The 17,397-nt window shown below is 41.1% G+C and overlaps 1 protein-coding gene across 2 annotated transcripts in view; it reads left to right on the top strand.

The window, feature by feature from the left end:
* rims3 (regulating synaptic membrane exocytosis 3) overlaps positions 1-17,397 on the top strand; it is a 36,341-nt gene that overhangs the window by 7,525 nt on the left and 11,419 nt on the right. For both annotated transcript variants that reach the window (XM_046416831.1, XM_046416830.1), the window contains exon 2: positions 4,051-4,354. In XM_046416831.1, coding sequence (XP_046272787.1) covers positions 4,090-4,354 — 265 coding nt within the window. In that variant the 5' untranslated portion in view covers positions 4,051-4,089. The remainder of the gene's footprint in view (positions 1-4,050; positions 4,355-17,397) is intronic.

Genomic DNA, 17,397 nt, shown 5'->3' on the forward strand with positions numbered 1-17,397 from the left:
TAAAAATTAAGTTTAATTTGCCAAACATAAAAGTTTCATTTGACAACTGGCCCCACTGCCTGGCAAAATACTGGGGCCCAGTGAAAACCCATTGAATATTATTGTTTCTCCATTGGTTGCCCTCATAGGTGAAAAGATTTGGAAAATCGTGTCATGCCAAATGTCTGTATTATGTTGAACTATAAGCCATATGAATTGCACGTCGGACCTAATTAGTAGCTACCTAGCCTAGAAGCCTACTCTTAGGCTAGGTCACATTTCCTTCCTCTAACTGGTCTATCCAATCACGTCCAGAGGCATTTTGGTCTCTGCACATTGGAAACAACCCTTGAAAAATGAAAATGAACTGAGAGCTTCCAGACCACTTTGCAATGCAAACTAAATCTGTAGCATTTAAATGACCACAAAACTTGTTAGAATGCAGAGGAGTGGCTTATAGCCACCAGGCTGGATGGAGGGGGGACGGATTGCTGATGGGAGGAGAAATAAATGAACCCTGAGCTGAGAAGTTAAGAGAGCACAGACGCATATAGCAAGGGAGCTGTCTGGCACTGGGATAAAGATAGATGGGCTCTGGTAGAACCTCTAGGTCCAACTAAACACTGTGTGGGGACATAAACGGAGGCATCTTCAACCGCAAATATTAGAGACTGAAAGACTTCTAAAAGCAGGCATGTTTCTTTTTTAAAAATTCAACCATTATTCACAACCAGCATAAATATGGACAGAAAATGTGTCTTTATTTTTACTTTATATTGACAAGGCTGCTCCATGCCCCTCTAGAATTATAAGCTATGCAGTTGACTTTTTAAAAACTGAGAAATGTTTTGTTCCAGCACTACTGAGTATTCTATTTTTAATATTTTGTTCAGCTGAATCTGCTGTCCAAAAATACACACTTCATGAAGGGAAAATAAATTCAACTCTGGCCCCGCGAAATATGTTGTTGACAAACCAATCACAACCCAATGGCTACTAACTCATTGTTTCAGAGCTTTAAACTATACCACACTGTCCATGGTGAATAGCTCTATAGCAAGCTAGTTGACTTGAGTTAAGATTTTATCAACTGGAGCAAAATAGATTAAACGACGAGTACAGGCATAATTCATGTGAGCTTTATTTTGGACAGCTAAACTTGACCAAACCTTGTTTTATTACAAAAGTTACATACTCTAGATATAAAGCTAGAGCCAATGGTTTGTTCAGCTTTGTATCAGTAGACTGGTAACTGTTTGCTTGGGATTATTCAAAGTTAAAAAAAAAAAAGAAAATCTAAAGCTCATTAATTGATGGGTGATATCCCCTTTGTTTCATCTCTACAAAAGCAAAGTGTGGACAACCAGAGCCAGGTGAGCTATTTCCAGTCTCGATCTTATGCTAAACTAAGCTAACTTGGCAACATAATATTGCTTCAGTAGGCAATTAAGTGTCTTTCACAAAAAGTTGACTTGGTTGTTTAACTGTATGAATTTCTGCAAACTTACAAATACGTAGAAAAACTTTAGCTCTGCAGATATAAATCCGACAGAGTTACCATTGTCACTTGTCAGTGGAAATGTCCTCTGGGCAAAACAGACAGACAGTATACAGTATGCTATATACAGTACACTATAGTTCCCCCTGTTTCACTTCTGAGAATGTCTTCAGCCATATGGTAACACACACATGCACACACACAGAGGATCTCATCATTAAGTGGAAAGGAGGAATGGATGCATGCCTCAGTCTTTGTCACTATCAGTGTCATATTCTCCTCCTTTTCTGGCTTTCACTCCATTATTTCTCACAGATCAGGTTCCAGCTTCCTGCAGTGTTTTTCTGCTTGTCCATTCACCATGAATTATCCTCTCCTTCCGTGTTTTTCTCCCTATCCTTCATCCTCCTTCACTTGTTCTCTGCTCTCCTGGCTCTCCGAAAGCAGACTTTTTCTGTTCATCTCCTTTCTCTCTGCAGCTTACATGATCCCTCCTCTATCCTCATTTTCTCCTGCTCTGCTCGCTGCGTGTTCAAAATATACAGAGGCCCCCCTGGAGAGCCGGAGAGAAGTGCGCATGGGCTTGAATAGAAAAGAGAGGATGGGAAAGGAAGAGAGGGACAGAGAAAATGAGAGCAGAAGGAAATAAGGGCATATAGGCTCACCTGAATTTCAGATTTCAAGCCCCTAATTCCTCTTGCTCCCTCTTTCCCCTCACTACCCTTTCCCAGCCATAACAAATGTCACTGCAGTAATCCTGCACAAAGCATGCAGTCTCCCTTCTACTCCTAGCTGGCCGGGATTTATCACAAAATGCCAAAATTTGCCCTTTGCTACATCAGTTCATTGTTCTTCAACGGTGCCCACTTCATTTATTGTGGTAATGCTAAATACATCCATGCAAAAAAGTGCCTGTCAGGAGTATTTTACAGGCTGTAAGCATCGCGGTTGTGGTGGTGTCACAAAGCAGGGCTATGATGATGATTTGCAGAGACATGTGAAGAACGCAGCTTTTACTTTTGAGTCTTCAATTTCAAAGACGTATTAAGGGCAAATTCACTGTGCTGTTCATGTATTATTTATGGTTTCCAGTCATGTGAGTGAGTGAGTGTTTAAGTTGCATAAAGAATTGGGGTGCAGCCTTCTCCCGCGATCAGTGTTGGAAAACGTAAAAGTGGTGTTCCTTAGTCACATGAGAAGCTTAACTCTAGAGGTGGCGGTGTCAGCTGGTTGGACGGCCGGTCTACTGCATTGGTCCAGACCGAAATATCTCAACAACTATCAAATGGGTTGACCTGAAATTTTCATTCATGGATGCTACTGATTTTGGTTATCTACACCTTTGGTACACACATTTATGTTTTTCTCAGGAACAGAACATTTACAGCAACAGTTGTAATGATTAATGAAGTGATAGAGCAGGCGGAAAGGGAAGTTACGTAGAAGTGGAGAAGTGAAGAAAGAGAAATATTAAAAGTTAGTGTGAAAGTACAGTGTTGGCCACAGTGCCTCTACATATTTAATGTGCCCCCAGGCTGTCGGTTTAGCCTCAGTGTAATCACTCTGGCATTAGGAGAGAGGAAAGGAAAGAAGGAAAAGAGAGGGGAGGGGAAAGAGATGTCATGAGAGAGATGCTGAATGATAATACTCCCATTTTTTCTGCAGCAGACATTTTGACATGTAACACTAACAGAGGCATGGGTGTAAGCGAATAAATTAATGATAGCTTCCATTTGGCCGTTTCAGTTTCGGAGTCTGGTATTGTTCATGTGGACTCACTGTCATCGCCTACTTGAATATAAGAGATCTATTGTTGATATTCTTAGTAACACCTGTGCCTTTCCAACAACGATGACGAAAAGGCCTGTAGTGAGAGTTGTACTTCTGCAGCCAAAGAGTGGTGTGTGTGTGTGTGTACCAGTTAAATGTCACAAAGTTTATCAGCGTATGATGAGAGTGCGTGTGGACACATACACACACAGGTATCCTCCAAACCAAACCATCCAGTGATGACGTGAGCTGGAGAGTTTATCACCTGTCACTGTTTAAGGTCAGACACAGAATGAGATTCCAAAAAAACACACAAGACAAATACCAGCTGACAGGGTCACCCCACAACAGCAGGCCAGCCCTGTCATTTGTGTGTGTGTGTGTGAGACTGATGATATTTCTTAACTCACTTGAACAGCCTGCTGCCATCTGCACTGTCCTTTTCTGCTGACCTTTGTGTTCCTTGCTTCCTCAGTTTGCAAAACTACTGGACGTCAAAAAGACTTTTCAGAGATCTTTTCACTTTTAATTTGTCTTCTGTGGGACAGGAAGTCATTTTTGCTGCCTCTGCAATAAGTAGAGAAATTTAACTGAAAAACAAACTGTGGTTGAAATTCAAACTCGGTGTCCTTCAGCTTTGGGGAGCTGCTGCAGCTGTAAGACAAGCTATTATTCTGTATTTCATCAGACACACAGTGCAATGTCCTTTTATTTGAGCTGTTGTATCCCTCCCACCTTCAAGCTCTACTCTACTACAATCCTCACCTTACCTTTTTTTGTCCTCTTTTATCTTCCTTCCTCAGCCCTGCTCCAACTTTCTGGCCCTCCAGTCCAGCAGGACCATGATGCTCAGCAGCTCCGTGGAGGTGCCCAGCCCTGGCGGCATGAGCGGCCTCAGCAGTCTGAGCGTGGCGGCCCGGAACGTGGTGCGCTCGTCCAGCATCTCAGGGGCCATGTACAACCTGGAGAAGAGTCCCAGCAGCAGTGGCCCGGACTCCACATCACTGGCAGGCAACAAGAAGCGGCGCTCCAGTCTGGGTGCCAAAATGGTGGCCATTGTGGGGTTGTCTCAGTGGAGCAAGAGCACACAGCAGCTCAACCAACAAGGTCAGTTTCCAGTTTGAAATACTCATGTTGGATTTTTTCATTCCTACCGTTCTTCTAATTATCAGCTTCCACAGTTTTGGTCTTGGTTGTTCTTTTCAGTTTCTCCTCTTCATATTTTTATTCTTTCTCTTTTGTCTATTTTTTTGTGTGGGGACATCAATCTTTTGTTTGTTGTTTTTCCTGTAGATTTAAAGCTCAAAATTGTAATCCTCTCCAAATGGCAACAGCATTTTTAATAGTTAAGACATTTGATCCACCTGTACCCACCTGACTTAGGTTTAACAATTCAAAAAATATTCCACAGGTCTTTAAAATGATTAAATGCTGTCCTGCTACAGTCAAACAGTTAAACGGATACTAACACAGGCCTAACACAACAGTGACTGTTTGAAAGTATGCACAATTACATTACCATAATCCTCTCCAAAGGATATTTGGTGGTGGAGTACCTTAATTCTAATACATATAATATCGTATTCAACAACCTCTCATTGGCTTTACCTTTTGTGGTATTATCATTGTAATGAGCCCTATTTAAGAGCCTTCAACATTACTGTGAACATCGTTGTGCGCTGAACTCTGGAGTAGGTTTGCAGCTTTGGCAGCCAGTATGCATGGCGGCTGCATGGCAATGATAGCGGTGTTATGTTCCTATATGTGTCCTGTGGGGTATAATTACAGATACTGTGTGGCTGCAACAAAAGTGTTTCTTATTTTGCACCTCAGCATCAAACACAAATGCACTCAATCCTGGTGGGAAACAGGAAAAACATGCCACACACCGAGGCTTGTTAAAGGCTGCGAGGCAGAGCGAAGAGGGGCAGGGGATGCAACTCATTTTCACTGCAGTTAAATTCTTTTGTCTGTTCATAACAAACTCGTCGTTTGTGTGCCCACCTCCTCTTAGTACATTCTGTTTCTCCTTCCAGTACATTTAACTGTAACCTTGTCAGAACAGTGTCTGCATGTGCCTTTCTGCTTGCCTGCTCGCTTTGTGGTCGTACTGTGTGTGCGTGTTATTCTGTGAGAATGTTCACTCTTATTACAAGATCTGAGAGTGGTTGCTTTCTGCTCTGTGTAGAAGGCTGTGCACTGTGGGATGCTTGAGTTTCTGTACCAATGTCAAAATGATACTTTTTTCATTTCCCTACTTTGAAGTAAATATATATATATATATAAATGCTGAGGATTTTTGTTTTTTGGACTATTTGTTAAAATGAGACATTTGAGGAAGTCACATTGGGTGGTGGGCTCTTAGAACTCGTAAGGCTGGAGTCCAGGTGATGTTATACTGTCAAACAAACTGACTCATTAACTACTTATACTGTCGTGAGTACAATTACTCCAGGGCAAGCATTAAAATAAAAATATGTGGAAAGGAAAAATCACTTTACACATAATGTAATATGTTAGAACTGAAAGTTTATACTTTAAAGTTTCCCATAAAAGATCATTTTTTATCTAACAATATTTAACAAATATGGTGATGCATTAAGCACATATATTATAGTGTCTTAATAGAATCAACAGCACACGATAAATGCCTGAAAAAATCATCAAAAAGTGTTAATTAATAATCTCATGAAGCATTCAGTTAACTTTCATCCATCCATTTTCTATACCGCTTATCCGTCAGGGTCGCAGGGGAGCTGGAGCCTATCCCAGCTGACTACGGGCGAGAGGCGGGGTACACCCTGGACTGGTCTCCAGTCAATCGCAGGGCCAACACACAAAGACAAACAACCACACACTCTCATGCACACACACCTAGGGGCAATTTAGAGTAGCCAGTTAACCTAATGTGCATGTTTTCGGTATTGTGGGAGGAAGCCAGAGAGCCCGGAGAAAACCCACGCATGCAAACTCCACATAGAAGGGTCCAGACTGGGATTCGAACCTGGAACCCTCTTGCTATGAGGCAACAGTGCTAACCACTGCACCACCGTGCCGCCCCAGTTAACTTTCGATGCTTCACAATTCTTGCTTTTTCATGTCGAGGACAGAATTCAGCCACTGCTCCAAAAGCTCGACACTTGATGCCCAGTTCTAGTTCTAGAATGTTCAGGATATTCATCACCCCACTGACACGTACTTACTATGGGTGGTGTCACAAGAAAAAATATCCACCCTGTCAGCCAAAGCAAATATGTCTCCTTCTCAACCATCTGATGTTCTCACTTCGCTTCAGTCCTTTGGTAACACTTTTGTCTCTCACTCGAGGCAATGACAGCCGTGAATTGATGGGTCAACACTGACTACTGGGCAGTGTATACACACACACACACACTCTAAATCCTCCGTCATTATCTTGTATCATTACTTGTTTTCAGCACCCATCAGGTTGAGATTACGCACACACACACACACACACACACACACACAGAGCTCAGCGCTGCACAGCTGACACTTGTCTGACGCACAGAGAGCTGTCGATATTCTCACCACAGGGGCTTTCATGTCTCTGTGTTTGCGGTGATGAGGAGAGCACAATGAAGGGGAAAGTGTGGATGAGGAGGATAGGAGGGGCTGAGTATGTCGAGAAGAGGAAGGGGAGATGAGGGGTGTGTCTAAATTTAGACGTTCTCAGCTGCCAGAGGAACATGTCGCGCCTGGAACAAAAATCACAGTATCGTGCTCCACTCTTTTCTCCACCGTCCATACCACATCTCTCCTTGCCATAGTGATGTCATCTGCAACTCCTGCATGGTGCTTTTCCTTTCAGATGCATTTCCAGAACGAACCTCTGATGAGTCCTATTACATCTGTTATCAGCCAAACATGACTGACCCACATTAAATACTTCAGCTCTGTTCAGGTGCTGTGATGAGCAGCAAAACTTAACAAAGAACATCCTATTAACACACAACAATTTTAGCAGCTGTGACTGTGGAGGGAGTATATAATGTTAGTTAGCAGAAAAATGTATGATATTCAGATTTTAAGTTTGGGGAAAAGAAAACACTGGTTTTATCTGTACTTATTATTGGCAGACAGCCTGAGTTTCGGTATTAGGAAATGGTGCATCGCAATTTAAAATAGTCTTGATGAAACTCAAAAAGATTTAGGTGTAAACTGTATCAAAATTGAGGTATTTTATGTTGATTATTTGACATAAAATCCACCCAATGACAAGATTATGTCACTGACCTATTAGGAACATATTAGTTTCCTGACAACAAAGCTGAGACTGGAAACCTGGTCCCAGAGACAAATAAGGCTCAATGAGTTACCCTAATCTGTTATTTTCACAGTCTGATAATTCACACCATCAAGAGGTGGAAAAAAATGGATGCGTGTAATTAGATGGGTGACCCGCACATATAGACAGACAAACAGACAAACATTCCCCCTCTCTCGGTTTGATTAGGGTCCTCTCTTGTTCCTTCCTGGTGCTCATTAATGACCCAGTGTGGTCAGCTGTCACTGCTTCATGTCCCGAGTGACACGTGCATCGATTAGCTGATAGGGCGGGCGGGCCCATGTGCCAGGCACCTTGTTTCGTTCGGTCGGTCATCAAATGGCTGATGAGGCCTGTGTGAGGCAAGTAATGGGGACTTTTGGCACAGAAATGTGATAAAACAAATAAAATACGTTCCACAAAACAAACATCTGAATGACCAATTAAATGAACCTACAGGGGAAAAAGAGAGACCCAAAGCACTCCACCTTATCTATTAAATGCCTTTATGCCACATTTCCAGCCATTATTCTGACTGTTTGGTGTCCTTTTTTTGTGCCTTTTAAGATTTAAGATCTTTTATCTTGTGATGGTTACTGTTCTACTTTAAATGAGATTTATAGTTGATGACTTAATAGGAATACGGTAAATAAAGTAACTGAACACCAAGGCAGCTCAGACACACATAAAGGTGTGAAAAAGACAAAGTGAACAGAGACACTGGGTGATTATGTCAGCATCTCACCATTAAAGCGCTATTAGATGGTAATGTGCTTATGTTTATTGTTATTGTGTCAGAGTTTCTGCAGGGTATGTTCTAGCCGTGCTCCATTTTGTGAATTGGATCTAGTCAATTTACAGCTATCAGCAGAACTCGTCCCGGTAAGCTCTTATGCAAGCAAGGAAGTGTTTTTGTAGACGTGTCCAAGCAAGAATTACACCTTATTTTCAAGACAACTTAATTTCCAACATCATTTCCAAACTGGAAAAGAAAAAGTGTTGGGTTTTTTTTTTGGACAATGTTGGTATTAAATCAATTTGAAATGAAGAATTGTTGTTTTCAAAAGGCAGCTGTTACATCTGCTCAGGATCTCAGGAAGTCTTTCTTTTAGGGGGTGTAACAATACATTCTCAATAGTTGTAGTAAAGATAGAATGAAAACACATTATTACTTACTTTCTCAAGCTACATCTGTGCACAACTGCTGGAACTGACATATAAGCTTCCCCACCACACAAAGTAACAGAAGGAAATAAACTAACCATCACACGGCTGTTTTATTTGCATTTGTCAGCTGAACACAAACCTCAATATTAATATGTTCTTTTTGGTGCCTGAAGTAGGACAAGGACATTTTCATGGCTGTAGCCTTGTCAATATTTTCAGACAGCAGCTGAGACCTCTGACAGTTCTTTGTGTTAATGGATGCTATTTAATTGCTCCCTCTGGTGTTTCCAAACAAAAAATATATAACTTTAAGGAGCCATAACTCATTATATTAAGTTAATATTAACGATACATTTTGCTTCTCAGAAATGTCGCATTTTACATGGTGGCACATGTGTTGTCCTGATCAGTATCCTGCTCACATGTCAGCCCTCATCTGCCAAAGATCGCTTTGTGAATAAAAATGTCAAAGTTTGATCGACATCAGCAAATAGAGAGAACAAACAGAAACATGCAGTGCAGATGATAAAATGTACAGTACACTTGGACTAAACTGCTATAGTTGTGTAAATTCTGTTTCTATATTTAAATCCTAATCTTTGATACTATTTTCATAAATTCTTTCACACACTGTGTATATTTATCTTCCAATAATGTGTCTCAGCTTTCTTCATGTAGCTCCATTCATAGTCCCGACTCCCACCGTGTCATTGTCTCGTTATTCTAGGTTTTGTAACGGGCGAGTGTTGGGGATGGCATTTAGGTTGTGTCTGTGTTCTGTGTATTACCTGCTATTATTAGTATCAGTAAGGAGGATGCACACACACACACACACACACACACACACACACACAAATGGTTTCCCAGGTTTAATGGGTGACTCACTCCTCTGCTGAACACGGTCTTATCTCCTGAGCAGGTTCATCCATGACTGCGAAAACAGAGCCAGCAAAGCGGCTCCCAGTACACTGTCAGCCTGCACAGACGGACGTGGCTCACAGAGAAACAAGCGCCACTGATGAGATGCAGTGCACCAGGAGAGTTAGATTAAAAGAAACCTGCCGTGGATGTGTGTCTCTATGTGTGTGTTTTAGGTCAGAATCCCAGCCTGAGCCCAGCGCTCTGTTTGTGCATTTATATTTATGTGTGTGTTCAAGTGCATGCATGTGTTTGGCTAGTGCACATTCACACCAGCCAAACACCTCACTCTTTTCTGCTCCATTTAGCTCTCTCAACCCACTCAACACCCATCCTCTTCTTTTCTCAACCTTGCTTTTCAATTCCTTTTGATATTCTTTATTTAAATCTTTCTGTCTTCTGCCTGTTTATTTCTGTGTAGCTGTAGATATTGTTGGAAGTACACCAGAGACACGGCGAGGAAACAGAGAGACAGAGAAGGAAAAATGTCTGACACAGGAGGAGAATATTGTTTGTTTGTTTATGAAATTGATTCCAACTCTGTTCTGAGACCAGCAGTCGTCACATTTCTGGGTAATTTTGACTCTGCTTACTGTAACTTGCTCCGACCTGGAAACAAAGATACATGAAGGGACGTTCACCATTTTCAGTATTGCTATGAAAGGTTTTCCCTCTGCTTCTGACTCAGTTGACTTCAGTAAAACAACACAGATTGTTCTGTGTCATTTGCTAAGCTCACATGTGTGCAGTGTTGTGGCAAGCTGTTTTCATACTTGTTTATCTGATGTTTTGGGTACTTTCATAGAAGGCCTAAATTTTGATTAATGAAACGGTTGTCAGCCACGGTTATTCATGTAGGGATAAACGTATCAAGAAGAATCTCATGCCAGTCTGTGTTAACGTTATAGTCAAATTACCCCCATTGTTTGATAGCCTATGGACTAGACTGCACATAATAATATTTGTTTGATGTACAGTTTAACAGGCATGATTGTGGTGTTTAAAAATTTTCTGACATTAGCTAATGTTAATGTTAGCCTACAGTTCCGGTTATTACTGATGAGCTGTGCTGATACTGTTCTGTTGATAGAACAGTGTTTAACTAAAGGTCTGCTTTAATCATTTTGCCTGAACTACAGTGTACATAAAAATTTGTTTCCTGAAATACTTTCAATGTGAACATTGTGCTCCTACACTTTGAGATAGCAGGACAGGCTGATGTGATGCAGATGGGAGATAGCTTGGGATAACAGTTTGTAGGAGTGGGTTTCTATTCCAAAATAAATACAGAGTGCTGGTGTATAAGTTCGAGACACACAACCATGCCTCTTGCCGAAACATTGTTCTCTATGCCCTGCAGATATTTTCCTCTGTCTCAGTTACTTATATAACATTACAAATACATTCTATAGCTCAAAGTATCCTTCCCCTGTAATATCCAGCTTTCTTTAAAGGACCAGTATGCAGGATTTAGTGACATCTAGTGCTGAAGTTGCAGATTGCAACCAGTTGAATACCCCTCAACTCACCACTGCTTTTACAAGCATTGAGGAGAACCAGGTAATGTAACAATTAAGGCATAATTACAAATATTACGCTGTATTTCTCCAAATAGATCCCCCTAAATCCTACATGCTAGACCTTTAAATTTCAGCTTCTTTCTCTCTCGTTACTGAAGATGTGATTTTTATGATATTTAAGCTCATGATGGTCAACAGCAACAACAATAACACAACAAAAGGTCACAGATTACTATATCCACTGGTTAAAAACAGTTACATGTCTGCTGACTGCAGAGAGTACAGCTGGCATTTCATTACTCAGGGTGTTTTCGGGGTGACTCACTCATGCCCTACTTCTAGCTCCGTTTCTGAGTCACAGCTAGGAAATACACTTCAGGAATTTTGGCAGGCATTTTGGAAAGCTTACGGTGCTCAGATCCTTTGAGGGAAAATCACTCCTGAAGAGAATTTTTTACACATGAGGAGAGCTCAGAAAAAGCTTGTGATCAATATGAGCAACAGTGGATAAAGAGCAGTGAATTGTTAGAATAGTAACGGAATAGTAATGGAATTTGTTGAATCTCAGCAGCACCTGAACTGCCCTTTCATAATAATAGCTATTTCACTGGATGACTGCACATGATAGCTATTCCTATCCCCTATGACTAATGAAAAATCGTCCTTGCATGTTGTGAGCTGCTATTTCAGGTGAGACTGCTGCTGTGTTGTCTCCCTCAACCCACCTCCTGCTCCACCACCTCGTTTTTCTTTTGAAGCGTATTGAGTCACTGGCTCTCCTGACACACACAAACTGAAACCTTACTCATGTCTCTAAAAGCTTTCTCCTCCCCACAGGTGCTTTTCGAAGCTACCAAACACCAGCTAAGCTGACCGGCAATCACTTTCCTTCCCCTTTCCATCTCTCATCTCTCCACTCGCTGTCATCCGTCGTCGCCCTCTTTGTGTTTCCCCCAGCTCACTGACATCTTAATTTTCTCTCTCCTTTATCTCTCTTCCCTTGATCTCCATTTTTTTGCTCTCACTTTCACTCAGAATGTCTATCTTGTTTTCTCAATCTCGCCCACCGACTCCCCCATGCTCCATGCTCTATTCTTAGCCAGTCAGACTGGTGAACCATTCAGCTGTGAATCTATCTTTCTTTGTACCTCTGTTCCTGTTAATGTGTGTGTGTGTGTGTGTGTGTGTGTGTGTGTGTGTGTGTGTGTGTGTGTGTGTGTGTAGCTAGCTTCTGCATGTAAAACACAGCCTCTCAACCAAGTGTGAACTTTTAAAGCACTGTACCTGCAATCAGATGCCATCCATATAGGTATTTAAAGGAATAATTAGATATTTGGTGGAATTATTTATTTGCTTTCTTGAGTGACATGAAAGGAATGAAAGGAATCTCACGTCTGTATGTACATACTGTATTTCCACCAACTGCAGAAGCAAGTAACAGGCCTTTATATGAATCATTCTTGTATTAGAGGCAGGTCTTCATTTCTATGCAAATTCCTCTGTGTGATAAATATGATATAACTGATCATATTTTAGTTCAAAGCCTTGTTTTGATCCTATCCCGTTTGCCCCGTTATAATTGCTACATTACGCTATGAATACAAACTCAACACTTTCTGTATCTGTGTCAAATTAAAGCCCACTCTAGCATTAGTGTCTTGAAGCTGTCTACCCTGAATTTTCCTCGTCATACTGGTACTTTAAAACTCTCTGGCTGAGACATTAATACATTTGCAGTTGTCATGGTTTGATGTGTGATGTAAGATGTGAGATAGTGTCACAGAGACAGTATCCCTGCAACACCAAGGGTCTAGATGAACTTATGTTTTGCGAAGATGCGGGTTACACTCACTCACTCAAGTGGGAGGTTTCACATAACAAAGCCACCTGAGACCTCTTTAGGTGTTATTTATCATATGTTGATGGCATTTAGCTGATCTGGCTAGCCATACAAATAGAGCAAAAGCTCTTGGATTTCGCAACCAGGGTCGAAAATGAGTAAGTGACACCCCTGCAAGCTTTTAACTGGCAGTCAAGTGTCACAGATCTCATAAGTGTATGAGGTGAGTCACTAAGTTGTGTGCATATGAATGTCTGTGTGTAAAAGACCTATAATCAGGGTGTCAATTCCACTCCTCCTGATATAGAGTGCCGTAAACAGACAGCCTGCTTTCCTTCTGCTGTGTGGTGCTATGAAAGAAAAAGTGGACTGGAGAGCTTTTGGTGCAAAGGAGCAACACACACACACACTCACATGCACGCATGTTTGATTTCTAGCTCTGTGTCTTAGCACAGGGAGGCTGCTGTTGCACTGCAGGAAATATGGATTAAGAAATTTGGTTCAGTTTTGAGGCTTAAACTGTTAATTGCTCTTAAATCAGAGAACACAAAACTGCCGAGATGATCTTCCTCTTGTGTTCAGTGTGAGTCGGTTCGTCTGGGGAATTTTCTTGACCTAAGTGTAATTGTCCTCATACAAAGTGGAACTGGCTTCATTGGTCTGCTTTACCTGAAGATACTGACACTGTTTCCTGAAAGAAGGAGTTTAATTAGATCATAAGAACATGGATATATGACATCTTCCACCAGCAGAATTTTAAGACATCACAAGACAGTTTATTAAGATGAATGTTTTGTTTTTTTTTGCAGTGTACCAAATACTATTCTGTTCTCTCTTTGGGTATGTTTGTGGAAAATTATCCCCAGTGCTTGAAGTCCTGATGTGCAGCAGTTGTGGGTTCTGTTCTTAAACAAACCATTAATGGGTTCTGGATAAAGGCCACCAACCCAAAAACGTCAGTATTTGATGTGGATACCCAGAAACAGTAATGAGAAAATAAGAAAATATGGGCAAAGGGCAGGGCCTTTGCAAATACAATAAATTGTATGTATTGTATAAATAATTATTGTTGCGATCAATGTATTCCACATTGGTTTTTTTTGTGGAAGTTCCAGAATATTGTGATTTTAACTGCAAGTGAAGGTTGCATAAAATATTTCAATTTTTTTTCCAGCCACATGATGTCCTTTGTTTCTTCTCATCTGCTCATATTCCCTATTAATCCGTCTACCGTCTTTTGTTCATCAACCGAGTTGAGTAATCAAGAGGAAATTACATCTGAATTCGATTACTCCTTTCCTCATTGTAATTAATTGTCATTAGACAGAAGGCCGTGTGGTGTATTAACTAACTGACAGACATCCTGCCATACATGAAGGTTTAAGATTTGAAGAAATCATTTCCTATGCAACACGGTGCTGAGAACGGCTAATTGTGTCTCATTGTCCACTCCCTGGCTTATGACACTGCCTGAGCTGTTAATGTGACTCATACACTGACAGTGCACAAATACACACATGCAAAGACAACACAGGAGACTAGTTTTGTTTAACTCCCCTGCATTATCATTAAACACAGAGTAACAATTAGGATTCTAGGCTGCACTTAACTTTCCACCACATTTATTTGCTTTTGCACACACTGTTAAATTGCTGTCTTAGAAAAGTGGACCAGCTGGCAGTATCTCATAAATGATTGAACTGTAGAGAAAAAAGGTTTTAGGAAGAAGGCAAACATACACAGAAGCAGCTGGGAAAGAAAACACAGGCATATAATCACACACAGACATAAAGAGTGTGCAACCAAAGAGACACACATTTTATTACCATTGGACAGAGCCAGGTTAGCTGCTCTCCCTTGTTTCCAATCTTTATGCTAAGCTAACCATGTACAGGTATGGGAGTGGTTTCAATCCTCTCATCTGAGTCTTAGCGTGAAAATAAATGAAGCCTATTCCTCAAAATGGCAAACTGCTCTTTTTATGCACACCTTAAAACTCCTGCTTCATCAGGATTGTGTTGGTTTGACTGACAAATTTGACTGACAGTGACCAAACAATTTACCCAGCTGACTTTGGATTTGGATTCTAATGTTGCTAAGTAGCAATTGGAGTACTGTATGTGCCATTGCTTTGTTAAGTTGCTCCTGCCTCAAACAGAGCAAAGGAAAAAGAAACAAAAATCTATTATGTAAAGCAGTCTAAACTGTTTTGATTTTTGGACAGCTTGTTAATGCAGTATGCCATTGCACATATTAAGACCTTGAAAAAATGAGTTGTCAGAACTTTTAAGTGATCTGCCATCTGAACTGGGAACATTTCTTGTAATGTATTGGCACAATGAATGAGTCTACTCAGGCAGTTGACGCCCCCCTGAACAAAACACAGAAATTGTTTAAGTCTTTGATTTTCCACACTAATGTTTTTAGAGGGCTACATCATTGCAGAATAGAGTTTACTCTCATTTGCATTTTGATATTCATTGTTGAAATTCCTTGAAAACAATATAAATTTGTTACATAAGTTACTTCAATCTTTATGTGATAGTCATAGTATCTGTGTTTGTCTTTCTCTCTCATTCTCTTTCTATTTATTATATATATGTGACTCACAAGCTACAATCTTATGTAACTGTATGAAACATCAATATGACTCTAAATCTAAGATTTGTTGTACATAATTTCCTGTCTTATTTAAGTTTCTACCTCAACCCTTTCTTTTATCTGGATTTAGTAGGGGTCTGGCTGTAAAGATACCACAACAAATATTTCATCTCCAACACTCATGCTTGGATACTGTTGCTATGCATGGTGGATCATTGGCGTCACCGGTGCATCCAGTCGGTGCAGCCAGGGAGTCTAAAAACAGCTTTCTATATTACAGCATATAATGAGAAAGGCTTCATCAGTGCTCTCTCCAAATGTCAGACCAGCTTTAATGATCTGCTGAGCGCACACATGCACACACACACACACAGAGAAGCTATATATCATGTGTGAGTGTGAATGCAGTCGTAGTGTGTGGCTCTTTTCTGCGTTGTTGGCGTTTTCGGTAATCCCACCTTTCTTTATTTCCCTGTCTGCTATTAATTCTCTCTACTGAAGCTATTATTTCTTTCCATCCCCACCACTTCTTCCCAGTAACTTGATCTTGCCTTATCATGATTATGAAAAGTGGCTTGCATAAGTAGCCACACGCACACAAAGAAAATTATGAGTGTGTGATTGCTCCCCAGGCTGCACATTTCTGTGAGCGTGTCTTCAGGGATGAGTTACTACTCATCATAGTGGAGCCAACAGGAGACACTTTTAACAGGTTGTGGCCCACAAAGAGCGCTCGCTACCACAGTAAAGCATAACAGCTTATGTAATATTGTTATTACAGCTGCTCAGACTGAATATATGTGAGACTACCTCAAATTGCTTCCTCCAGGATGTGTGTGTATTTGACATTAACAGTGCATAACAAAGTTAGTTTGGCAGAGCAAGTGGAGAAGATGTGCTAAATAATGTAGATGGGATGGGCCGGCAAAAGAGATAAGTCGTATGATAAAGATGAACAGAGGCCAGAAGAACTGAGAAACTTCCAGAAAAGGGAAAACGCAAGTGAGGGTGATTTGTAAATGCAGATAAAGCAAATACAATAAAGGAATCAGCACACAAGGAGTGGGTGTAAAGGAGCAAGGATGTGAAAAAAGACAGCAAGCAAAGAATGAGCTGGAGATGAAGAGCAGCAGTCAGAAAGAAAGAAGAGACAAAGAGAGAGAAAGAAGTAGTGGCTGATTAAGACTTATGGAGAGGACAATACAAGTGAGGAAAGACACATACACAAAGAGAAAGAGGGAGAGAGAGAGAGGGGGGAAAGGCTTATGAGCGAACAGGCCGACCGGGGCTCTTGGTGCAATGCAGACGGCATTGCCATGGAAACGAATGGAGGGAAAGCGCAGACGAGGAGGAGGGGATTAAATAGGAAGGAAGAGATCACTGCTTCGCACCATGGGGGGATGTGGTGATGGTGGGGTGTCTGTTTTGGTGAGAGGGGAGGGGCCGGCTGATAAATGAGTAACAAGTGTGGCTAGGAAATTTAATCAATAGCTACTTGACCGTTCAAAGATTGGTTTATAGTGGGAATGTCCCACTCTTGTGCATGAACTCACTCGTGTTTTGCCAGATTCACCAATGTTACAGACGTGTCATTGACTGGTATGGCGCCTAGATCATATATATGTGATGTTTCTGCATTCTTGACCAGCAGGCCTTGTATGCCTCACTTACAAGATAGTTCAGGTCCCTGTTGAAGTGATGGTGTTGTTTGTGTAAAGTGCAGGAGTTTCAGTGGTATTTTTTCTCGATAGGTTCATTGAAAACAAAAAGGGATGGGGATGAGTCTGTTGTAATGGCGCCGGTTGTCTCAGGTGGCATT

The sequence above is a fragment of the Scatophagus argus genome, chromosome 17, assembly GCF_020382885.2.
Source record: "Scatophagus argus isolate fScaArg1 chromosome 17, fScaArg1.pri, whole genome shotgun sequence".
NCBI classification, from domain to species: domain Eukaryota; kingdom Metazoa; phylum Chordata; class Actinopteri; family Scatophagidae; genus Scatophagus; species Scatophagus argus.